Source organism: Fringilla coelebs, assembly GCF_963513975.1.
Source record: "Fringilla coelebs genome assembly, chromosome: 2".
NCBI classification, from domain to species: domain Eukaryota; kingdom Metazoa; phylum Chordata; class Aves; order Passeriformes; family Fringillidae; genus Fringilla; species Fringilla coelebs.
This window is the reverse complement of record NC_140029.1, coordinates 76,738,446-76,750,735: the sequence shown is the minus strand read 5'-3', so window position 1 is coordinate 76,750,735 and position 12,290 is coordinate 76,738,446. Positions and strand designations below refer to the sequence as shown.

At 40.2% G+C, this 12,290-nt stretch overlaps 1 protein-coding gene across 1 annotated transcript; it reads right to left on the bottom strand.

Annotated features, from left to right (window-relative positions):
• Positions 1 to 264: 264 nt before the first annotated feature.
• Positions 265 to 6,413, bottom strand: LOC311166325 (interstitial collagenase-like; the record flags this gene model as incomplete). Its single annotated transcript, XM_084226245.1, has 10 exons — positions 265 to 365; positions 559 to 662; positions 1,495 to 1,654; positions 2,211 to 2,344; positions 3,478 to 3,697; positions 4,079 to 4,240; positions 5,106 to 5,237; positions 5,332 to 5,480; positions 5,922 to 6,166; positions 6,309 to 6,413. 10 exons carry the CDS (start codon positions 6,411 to 6,413, stop codon positions 265 to 267), a joined length of 1,512 nt encoding a protein of 503 aa, XP_084082371.1.
• Positions 6,414 to 12,290: the final 5,877 nt, after the last annotated feature.

The following is a 12,290-nucleotide window of genomic DNA, read 5'->3' as shown; positions in this document are numbered from 1 at the left end:
ACTGAATCAGGACACAAGAACTGCTGAACTCAAGCAAAATACTTTATTTCTCAAAAACAACTTGATTAATAAATAGTTGGAGAATGAAAATAAATTAAAACTGTACATTAGGTTTTACATTTTAAAGGTTTTAAATTAGAATTGCCAAAGGCCATCATTTCAGACTCAGGTGCACAGGAACGGCTGAATAACACTGTTTAAAATCAAGAAACATGAAAAACTCTTTCTAGTACAAATATACTCCTGTACCATCACTTAATATTTCTAGCAATTAAACCAGCTGTTGCTTTTCATTATACGGATGAGTTTCTTTCTCTTGATGTCAACCTCATACTGGTTCGATCCATGGAAAAAGTAGAAATATCCTAGAATTGGAAGGAAAAAATATGGAAAAATTACTATTTCAATTTTTTATACATATTGTTACATGTTCACTATTTTCTTGGGTGACTTTAAAAAAATCAAACAAAAAGTTTAATATATGTATTGAAACGGGGTTTTTTGTGCCTTTGGCAGGTGGTCTTTGGAGGTTTTTAAATTACATTTTAATTTATTTACCATTTTTCTGAAGGGCAGCATCAATTGGATGGCCAATCCCTTGGAAGTCAAAAGCTATTTTTCTTGGATAGCCTCTTTCCATTGATTGGTTATTTTCATTGAAACTAAAAAAACAAATTGCATGGAAACATAAAATAAGTATGTGACATTCAAAGTTAGAACCAGGTGGATTTTTTACAAAATATGCCTATTTCTCAGCTGAAAATCCAGCACCTGCAATCTGTGACCTGTATAAATCCTGGCTGTGTGAATATTTACATCTTTAGTACCCTAGATAAGTCTGTTTTCAGAATATCAGATCAGAACATTTGCTCTCATTCCCCGAGACTGACAATAAGGCTGAATGGGGCTTATACTGAGCAGTAATTTTAAATAATTATTCAGACATAATTATTTTAATTTAACAGCACACAATCTATGAAGTGACCTCATAAGAGAAATACAAACTTCAGGTGTAATAACACTCTTTCAAGATAGTATTACAGACTAATTATTAGGCTAAGATTATTGCTTAGCTGAACTGTTTCTTAGGAAGTAAATATTTTAATCTCCTTCTATAACTTGATTTGTCATTTATAAATTTCACAGAGCACTTCTACTTCTTAGTAACTCCTGAATGAATACCTGACATGATGACAAAGTCCACTCAATTTATATTTTTATACTAATTATAATACATTGTATTTTTATACTAGCTCAAACTGCTTCTTAATGAATAAAGAAAATTCATTTGCCCCTTAATCACAGCCTGATAAGAGTAGGTGAACACTCAGGTGTAACAGACTTTTTTTTATGAAAAGATCTGAGTAATTGAGTTTCGGCTTTAATCAGCTGAGAAGGCTGAAAAACGAGGACATGAATATCCCGTAGAAATACATCACTTGATTAAAAAAGCTGCTATGATTATCTCTTGTACAGAGGAGAGAAGAACCTTACCTCCAGTACTTGTTGCCAACAAAGAAATAGGTTCTCTTGGTACTTTGGTCGTGAACGGCTGCATCGATTTTCCCAACACTGCTGGGGAAGCCCAGGTTCTGAATGGGCTTGGGGAACCCTGGCTCTATTCTGTAGCCACTGACAGCCCAGTACTGGCCATCTGCAGGAAACCAGACAAAGTTGTAAGGATTCTTGAGGAGTCTGATCTCCTTTTTGCCAAAGCCCCAGAGCTTTCTGTGTAGTAAATGCCACCAAACAGCAGAGATGTCCTGCTGAAAACATTACCCACTTCGGACACACTGAAGTTTGAATATCTCACAGCTGCTGGATTTCCTTTTTTTTATAGTCATAAAGAGTATTATATACTCAATAATTAAAAGTCAATATATTTTTAGGTGTGTTTGTCATCTTTAAAAATGTATTTAGATAATGTAATGTAGCAATCAATTTTTTATCAGCTATGATCTTTGCTGTCACTGACCAAAGGAAGTCTATGTAGGACCATTGTGAAACAGCATTAGTTACTGCCAGTAACATAATTTGCAAAATTTAAATGGATTTAAATATTAGGGATATCCTCTATTAGTGGTAGCACTAGTATTAGAGTTAATATAAATATTAGCATAATATACCTTCCATTATGATTAAATAACATTAGGAGTATTGCTATAACTTCACATATGCATTAAACAATCATGAAAATGTAAGAGAAGTACCTTTAAAAAATAGCACTCGATCCTTCTTGTCAACCTCATACGCAGCATCAAAGCCAGCTATCAGTGATGGCCAGAAGGAGAAGATGGTGTCGTGCTCAATTTCTGAGAAATATGGACTTTTGCGCCAGACAAAGCTGTTAGAAACAAAACCAGCAGTGCTTCATTGTCTGTACTTCATTAGGAGATCAAGGGCCCATAAATGTACTTGAAATCCACTGGTAATGTTCTGGTTGCTGGAACAAGTGCTCCCTATGAGGCAGAGATGCCACCCCTTTTGGGATGCAGTCCTTCACTCTGCCCTGCTCCCTCACCCTTTGCTGCAGGCTGCTCTGAGGTCAGAGAACAGCTGAGGCTGGAAGCGACACTGAAGCTCATCTTGTCCAACCCCTTGGCTCAACCAGGGTCACCTACAGCTGGTGGCCCTGTGGACTTCTGCATTTGCACCATAATGGTTTGTCCAGGACAACTTGGAATATCTGTGGCAGTGCAGACAATTGCAGCTTTCTCTGCACCACGACCCATGTAGGTAGGCACAGGTCATTTCAATTTGGTTGCAAAGGTTAAATAAAAATTCTTGAGAAACATGTTAAACCCAGTTTAAGGAAGATTTGCTCTTTCCCTCTCCTCCTTGAAAACTATTAAGCTACAATTCTTCATATGTTTTGGAAGCAAGATCAGACCCACATCATCAAAGGAAGCTTGTTAATCAAAACACAACTACCAAGCCAAGAAGGGGGTGAAGCCTGACCCTGACCTGCTGATTGCTCTCGCCAGGCTGGATGGGCCCAGCCAGCAACTTGCTACAGTGAGTGCCAGAGCATGCTGAAACAAGGCCACCCTGCCACAGCAGGGGCTCTCTGTAGACATTACTGGTCTAGTGCAGAATCCTAGGTCAGAGTGACCCTAAAAATCACCAGGGATGTTTTCCACAGCTCCGTGGCCCACACACAGGATGGTGTGATGAGGACAGTGCTGCGTGTAAAGCAACTGCAGGCTGAGGAGTGACACTGGAATTATTCAGCCTTGCACAATGTTAATAGACCTGGATGATGATGTATGATGGATTAAAGCTTGAACTCACTTGTTAGGAAACCATGTTACTCACCCAGCACAGGTAGGCTAATAAAATTTTTCAAAGTTGTCTTAACACTTACAGAAATAAATATTTTCCTTTATAACCAAGGGAGGATAAATTCCTTGAACTGCATTTTGTGCTTTGCTTTTGTGAGTCTCACAAAAAGATGTTGCTGGAAATAAAAGCATTTACCCATCTTTGAAGAACAGTGTTTCCCCACGGAGAGTAGTGACAGCGTCAAAAGTCAGATGAGGGTCACAGTCATCTGGTCTTTGGGATGGTTTGGAGGGTGTCGTTTCTGTTGGTTCTTCCCGGGGAGGCATTGGAGTTGGTGCTTCTGCAGGTACCATTTCAGTTGGTTCTTGTGGGGGAAAAGCTTCTGTTGGAAGTGCAGGAGATTCCTTGGGGGGTCCTTTGGAAAATAAATAAGTGTGGAATTGGAAGGTGGTTCAGAGCAGTTCATGGCTGTACCATGTGAAGCCAAGTGTATAGGCAGCTGCGCACATAAACACCCTTGTGTGGAAGATAAGAGGGTTTCATGCTACAGACATGGGCTGTTCCTCTGGTATCATTGGGAAAAGGCTCTTGGATCTTTTGACTAACTGGAATGAATACGGTCTACAGATTCCATTTTGCAGTGTAGGTTGTTAGCCACAAAAACCCCAAGAGATTTGCCCAAAAATAATAACAGTATTTTTCTTGTAGTAGGAAGTTCAGTACATTTTATCTGTTGGGTAAAATTAATTATAAATTGTTATCCATTATTCACCAGAAAATGATGCTTCTTGCTTACCATAGAGGGCTTGAATGCCATCAATGTCATCCTGATGAAGCTGGTAGTTCCTTGTATCCATGGCCATATATACAGGATACATCAAAGCACCAAAAACATTGGAATGACTGAGACCTAGTGAGTGGCCCAGCTCATGAGCAGCAACAAGAAATAAGTTGTATCCTACAAAAGATCCACACAAAGAACAAACACTAAATTAATTTTTTACTTGACAGCAGGATACAGGCACCATTCTCTCATGTGTGGTATATCATTCACAGTCTTAAAAAAAAATGGCAAAATCTAACTATGCCCAAGTAAGAGGTCTCTGGCCTCCTGTGGAAGAAATGAGTTTTGAATCATAGGCATTGATTTCTCACTGGAAAATCACTCTGGGATCAGTTTTTGCCCATGTTGCAGAAATTTTCCAACAAAGAATCAAAGTTTCTTTAATATTAATAACAATTGAAAAGCAGGTGAGAAGGTTTTAGTCACCTGATCAGATTTTGGGAACAGTAAATGACATGGAATTTGCCTGGTAACTACCTCACAAAACCAGTAATGTGTAACATAATCCCTGGACATTGCTGGAAACCAGAACAATTCACTGTTATATTTAATTTTATCTGCCAATAAATTCAAGATGTTTTTTCCTTTCTAGAAGTTAAAGATGAGCATGACTTTAAATCAGAAAAAAAACCAAATCAAAGCAAACAGACAAATGTGAGAGGTTATATTATTACTTTTATGGTCATTCTCTGAGGGTGAAAATTCCCTATCTTCTGAAGTCATGATTACCCAACATTGCTATTCCATGCTAACTTAATTTCCTTCACTGGAGCTGTAACTGCAGTCTGCATTAACTTCAAGGGACTGTTGTGATTGCATCCCAGATCAAAATATGCAGAACTGTTTTACTAAATTTCGCTGGCATTTTACGTCTCAGTAAATACTGGAACTACTGCCATGGGATATGTGACTTTACAGCATCTTCAAGACAACACTTTCTAATAAAATAACAGTCAACACAATTGTTAAGTTTGCCTACCACCATAGGTTGTAAATTTGGTCCAGTTTTCATCTTCATCAAAATGGGCATCTCCTCCTATCCCACTGCCGGGGGCATAGGCATGAGCCAGAGTTCCTCCTGGACCATCAAAGGAATAGAAGTCACCGTGAACTAAAAATAAGGGGGGAAAAAAGGGATGCTTTTCATTATCTTGCTAAGAAAAAGTGGCAAGTACTATGATTCCCTGACAACAGAGTTTCCTTACATCCAGCTGCAAAGGAAATCATTATATCTGCTTGACCTCCATAGATCCTGGTGAACCTCAGAGGGGTGACGCTGCTCCAGAGCTGGAAGGCTCTTGCAATTGCTTCATCTACATCAGCTTGCAGCATGTCTGGAGTGTAGTTCAGAATCCTGTGAATTAAATACAAAAGGAATTAAAAGCAACCAGATCACATGTGACTGGGACACATGGTATCAAGGTCAAATATTTTAATCTGTTGTTACAATTATTTATGCGTCTCACATGGTTTATTTTCAAAATATTTGCTTACATAACAGATAAAGATTTCTTTTATACCTTTCAGAAACCCTAACATTTATACTCAGCTGTATTCCTTCTATCCCCTGAGTATATTATTCAGTAGGCTATTAGCTAACTACTGTAAACTCCTATTTTGGTATTCACATAGCTGTTTGTTAGCCTGCATAGTTCCCACATTCCTGTCCCTTTCATCCTGAATGGAGCTTTTATATGGAGAAATACAGAAATAAATAGTAAAGAACCGGTTTACATTACTTCTGCCTAGCATTCCCAAAGTTTCCCAGAGAGAAACCTGCTCTAATGTATGTTACCGGTAGGTCACATCTTCCTTCGTCCACGTGGGGCTGCGTGGGAAGGCGCTGTATGCACGGACGTCTGGTATTCCACATCTAGGCTGCTTCATCATGTCCAGCGTCTTCTGATTCAGCTCCCCAGTCACCTCGAGCCCAAAGAATGACTGCATCTCTCGTATTTTGTCAGCCATGTGGTTGAGGTCCTTTGCTTTGAACAGAGAGTGTTTCTCTTCTTTAAAATCATAGAAGTTTTCAAGATATTTCTGATAGGAAGAAAAAGCAACAGCTTAGAATATAAAACTTTATTTTCAAGTGCAGAGATCTGGTAATAAAATACATCACTAATGCATCACTATGGTCATTTTCTCAACAAATTATTTCATCAGTTCTGTCCATAGTCCTTACCTTGGCAAATTGCATATCTTCTTTTTCCTTTTCTGGAGCCACTGGAAAAGCAGAGGAGCATATAAAATATAATAACTCAAGGAGAAGGAGGATCTTTGTCTTCATCTTTGCCTCCCTGTCCTACCAGCCCTTGCTAGAAGACCTCTCAGTCTCTTTGTCCTCTGTCTAAGACGCACCAGTGTTTCACTATTTATATCAGTGCTGTGCTTGCTAAAGTCAATAATGGCATGACTCAGCTTATAACATCCTCTGATTTTCCACACAAACGCAGAGAACAAATTTGGGTTTAGAAGCAAGCAAACACATGACAGTCTACCTTGCCTAAAACCCCCTGATTTCGCAATCATATTATTGGACAGTATGTTGCTTTTTTCTTCATTCCTAAATTGGGCTGGACAAAAACTACCCCATTTTTCAGAGGTGCTGAAGTGACCTGGCTCTTTGTGAGGGTCAACAACCTGTAATTCCTCACAGTACTTGAGAAGGGCCCTCCAGAAACTGCCTTCAGTTTTCTCGAAGTGGCTTGCATTCAGGACCTCAGCATGTCAGGAAAAAAAGCCTTCCTTTAGCCCATATTGTACCTTGATAATTTTTGTGACATAGCCAATTATACAAAAAACTCATTTTTCTTTTCTTGAACCTGACATTCCAGCATTGTTACAGAACCACTATTTGTGCTGCTCCCTGGCCCATATAATCATGGATCTATGGCCTCATCCCCTTTCTCCCTCACACCACAAAGTCTCAGTAGAGTACCCCAGATGATATAACCTGGTCTGCATGTCCCATTAGCCAAGGGGGGTTTCACAACTAAAGAAGAAACAGCAGAAATCGCCCTACAGAGCTACAGGCAGTTTGGGATAAAGGGTCTTCAGCAGAACCTTTTAATAAACTTCTCCAACATCAGATGGAAGGTGATGAGGATTTACGCCATACTTTCCAAGCTTCCCATTTTGCCTACTTTCAGTTCCCCTGCCCTTTTCTGAGCCTGGTGTACTGCACCTTATGGAGGCATTGCAGAACCACTGTCACTTGGTGACTGTCACTCAGAGTGGCTATTGACATTTCTGAGACATCCATCTTTGGAAACAGAATTCTCTTGTGTTGACTTAATACCCACATGCAAGTTCAAAAGGAGAAACATGAGCTAAAAATAGTCCACTTCTCTTTGAACATGAGAAAAATAAGAAAAAAGGAACCACTTCTCCAGTGAGAAAAAACATATTGGAGACTTCATAAAAACAATCCTAGCACCACAGAGCTGAGCTCTGCAGTCTGCAAAGTGGCCTGGGGAAAGGCATGGCCTCCTTCCAAAGGAAACTGAACAGCCTGGCTGGAGTCAGGTCACATTGCGTGTGACCCAGGTCAGAGCCCAGGTCCCTGAACTACTGAGTGAAGTGGCACAAATGTTTATGTCTCAGGCTGCAGTAGGATGAGCCTGGCTTTGCCAATAGCCCACTGCTGCTGTAACTGGGTCCTCCTGCTCCCCCCAGCCTGGCCAGTGCTCTAGCTGTTTTCCTGTGCCCATCTGATACCAAGTGTATCCTCAATAAACCAATTCAGAGGGCTGAAGATACAGGAAACAGCCCAGAAAAATAACCCAAATCCCACTAAAAATAGTTTGATGCTGAGGTTAGCAAATGCACTGGCACCCTAAGGGGTGAGAAGAGTTTCCATGAAGGAGGGGTGGGATGTCATGGGTGGGAATAGTGGTGCAGGAAGGCAGCCAGGAAGGCTGAGAAGCTAGAAGACAGAGGGTTTCTCTCTGCTGGTTGTGGAAGAGCATCCCAAGCTGCATTTATAGGGTATGATGTTTGCATTTCCACATAGAACTCCAGACACAGAGCAGGGACATTTTAACTACTGTGTTTGTATCTCTGTGCCTGGCAGCAGCAGCTTGCATATGGCACTTATCCTCTGCTTTCAGCTGAATGTTTTGTCAACACCCTGCTTGCTGTGTCCAGGGGCGAATCAGAGTATGAGATGCAGCACACCCGTCTGGCAAACACTTCAGTGAGCCTTTTTGGATGTTTAGGGAGATTTTCTTTCTCTGTGACTTTTATATGGCTGCCAATAGACATGCTGCATCTCCAGCTGTTGGTTTCCCCTTCCAGATCCTGTTGCCTGCATGCTCAAGCTGACATTTATGGAGGGGCTGGTGAGTGCTGGGAGGAAGAGCTGTACCTTGCCTTGTGATTGGCAGCACCAGTGACGCAAATTCACTGCTGAGAAGTCTGCATGGCTCTGAGATTTGTGAGCAAGTGTGATACTTACACATGGATCCAAGAGATGACTTGCCTTCTTACGCTGAACTCTAAGATAGCAATCTTAGTGTTCAAACTAATGTGGGTATTCAGACCTGGGTTTAAGTACTGCAGGATAAAAACAGGAGCTGTGCTGTAGCTTTAATCAGAAGTTTAAAGTGCTTGAAAATTACAGTGAAGTTTTACAGGCAAAGATGCGGCTCGAATTTGAATGGAGTGAGCTGAGCTGATACCTCACACGGCATTCTTGCCTTACCTACAGGTCAACTAGTTGGTGAGTTCTGCTCCAGGGGTGCTCAGAATCCCTTAATCCTTGACAAGGCATGAAGCAGGTCAGATGCCTGTTTCATGCCTTGGTCCCATAAGTAAAGAGATGCCGCTATTCCCATCCCAGTCCTGGGAAACGGATCCCTCCTTTGCCCTGAAGTCACTGTTGTCCTTCTGCTGGGGTGGAGACCATGTAGATGTCAGGGGTGACTTGCCAGCTTATGCAGCAGTGGAGCAGGCAGAATGGGTCCAGGAATACTGCTCATTTCTTCCCTCAGCTCATCAGCACTCAGACTCATTCATCCCCTATTGCCAGCAGCTAACCACACACTCAGGGACAAGAGTGGGTGCTTTCCCAGGAAGACCCCTGCAGGAGAACAGAGCATTTCACCGAAAGCCTGCCAACATCAAGGCTAATATTCTTCCACCACAGAACTGTTTGTCTTCTGACAGTGCAATTTGTGTTATCCTGTGGGGCCTAGTCCAAGTGCCAGGGTTTTTAAAGGATTTGACAAACTTCTACCAGGGAAATTTGCCATTTCTTTTTTCTTTTTTTCCTATTGAGATTTCATCCAGAAATGTCATTCCAGTTCTGCTTGGCATGTTTGACTTATGGAAAGAAGTGGAAGGATACTTAACACAGTTGTGTAAACAGTTGTCATTAACCCTATAAACAACAGCAAATTAAGTCAAAAGAAGCTTGAACTAATAACATACACACACACTCTCTCTCATACACACACACACACACACCATGATTTCACCTCCTAAACTTTTTAGAAGGATCTGTAGATGTCTTCTTTTCCACCTCCCCTTCACTCATGCTGTTTCTAAACTCTCCCTCTTTAATCTACTTGTGCCAAAAAAGCAGGATGTGTTATAAAGGTCTTGGACATGCCTGGACATGGAAGAAGCTGCTGGTTTCTTTCACTTAAATGAAATTCATACAAAGAAATTCTGGGATTTGAGGAACAATAACTGAACAGAAAAAAAGACATAAGCCCTTTACATTATGAGCCAGGCTTTAATAAATAACAGCTGGACCATAGCATGCAAGTGGTTGGGGTAAGTAGGCAAGCAGAAAATTTGGGACTCGGAAAAAGGAAGGTCTGCTATTAAAAGACTCAGAAAAACCAGAGAATATTTACTGAAAATGAAACTTTCAATCTCTTTCTGCAAGACAGTATTTTGAGAGTATTGAAACTGAGCCTGAAAAAGGTATTGACTTGAATTTAATGATTTTTCCTGTATACTTCTATATATTTCCATATACTTCCATTTTTCAGTGGAGTCTCCTTATCCTGCTTTTCTAATACACAGCTTCTAATACTAATAATATCTGTCACTTTTCTACTTCATCTAAGCATTTTGTCCAAGTTCCATTGCAAATGAGAGATGGCATGTAGAGGTAGACTCAATAGCTGATCTTAATTACACAGGAATTTAGAGATTTTTGATGTCTGTATCCTTGAGTATTATTAGCAATAACAAAGGTGAAATCACTTCCGTATTTGTATTTTGTATATAAACAAGTTTCTTAAGCTGCATGTCATTTCCTCTCAGCAAAGTCTGACTTGGTAGCTTAGAAGGCAAGGTCACAGAACGATTGCATTGGTGTTGGATTATCCATCAGTGAATAAGAGGTGTGACAGAATCCAATGCCCAAGAACCCTGGGGTTTGCAGGAACTAAACTGGAATAGGAAAGCTGGAAAGAATATCACCCTTATTTCATCTGTGGCAATGTACTGGGGTCATACTCTGAATATGGCCATGGCCTGAGCAGTGGGCGTGACAGGAAGCACTGTGGTTGTGATACACAATTAATTCACTGTTTCCTCTTTACCATTCTGGCCCCCATGAGAGTCAGGCTGTCACACCAAACCACTGAGGTAACTGAAATGTGGGCAGGATCCTGCCTTTCCTTCTGAAGGGGATGGCCAGTAAAATGTTGCACTTCTCTCTCCTCCTGTGCACAGTCTTTTATGGTCAAGGACCTGTGTGATTCTGCTTCTCGTATAAAGGATATGAATAAGCCGCCAGGTCTCTAGTTGTTAATTAAGGTGATGGGCTTTTAGACTCAAGAAGATTTACTGTAGTGTTTTGGTTGTGTAGAGCAGAAGACAAGTCCACAGAAGATGATTTCTGATGTGTGGCTGGTCATCCCATCTCTTTAAAACTGCTTAAACACTTGACTTTGTTATGTCCATCAGTCATATTGTTAATATATTACATGCTAATGTTATATGAACTTCACTGCAATGCTTTGAACTAAATATTAGGAAGAGATAGGGAACTTTGTCCTGTAAAGAATCTCCTAACTTTTCTGGAATTCCTTTTGATGTGGACTGGGAAAAGCTGACAGCTTTTACAATTTGACTTGGAAGCCCTAAGATATTTAGCCAACACACTATCAGTGCATGAAACAAAAGACATCGCCTTGAGAAGCCTGGGTTCTCTGTCCAAAAAAAGACCTGAGCAAGGAGAGTGAGGAAGCACTCTAGGAAACAGTCTGCCATCCTGCTCTCACATGTCACGGTCATAATTTGCAAATTATGTAGTCAACTACTGGCAGTCATTTTATACATAAGTAGCTGCCAGTAGAACATGAGTACCAAGCATAAACCTTACCTCCATTACTTACCTTCTTTATCTGGAGATCAACATCATTTGTGCAATCAATCCTTTCTACATTTTGATGAATGAAGTGGCCACACTCACCTTAGAGCCATGTCTGCTCAGAGGACACCTGCACCCACAAAGGTTTCACTCAGCAGAAGGAGGTCTTCGAACAATGTGATGAATAGGGAAATCTTTGGATGCTAGTATAGGAGACCAGGGTGTAATTTATCAGCTTTGTAACAAAATTGACAATTGAATGTTTTAGTGATGTTCTAGGACAAGAAGCCACAGAGCAGAGGGCAATTGCCAAATATAAGAAGCCAAAAGACTTGTATACTCATTGTACATCTAAAAGATGAAAAATATTTATTTAATTTAAACTCTTGTAAGTAAAAAAGCTAGTCAACATCTCAAACCACTTCTTTAAAGATGCTGACTAGTGAAGTTGCTGTTATTGTGCATTTGTGGAAATGCTAAGCTAAAAGTAAGTAATTTGCTTTCTACATCTCTTTTACTCCTGCATACCAAAGAATATTCTTATTTTGAATACTAGCTCAAGTAATCAAATATCACAGTTAACACATTAAACTGCCTTGGAACATAATTTCAAAATGTTTCTTGACTAAAAAAAAGATGCATTTTAATAAATATTGCAGGTATTAAATTCACAATTCATTTAATTTATATGAAAAAAATTACCTTGAACATATGATTCTTGTAGTTAACCAGAGAACCACTTGTGATCTCAAGAGTGCAGAGCCAGGACAAAGCACAGATATGAAATTACTACCTAATATGTTACTAAGACACTTTCCAGCAGCGTCTTCCTTC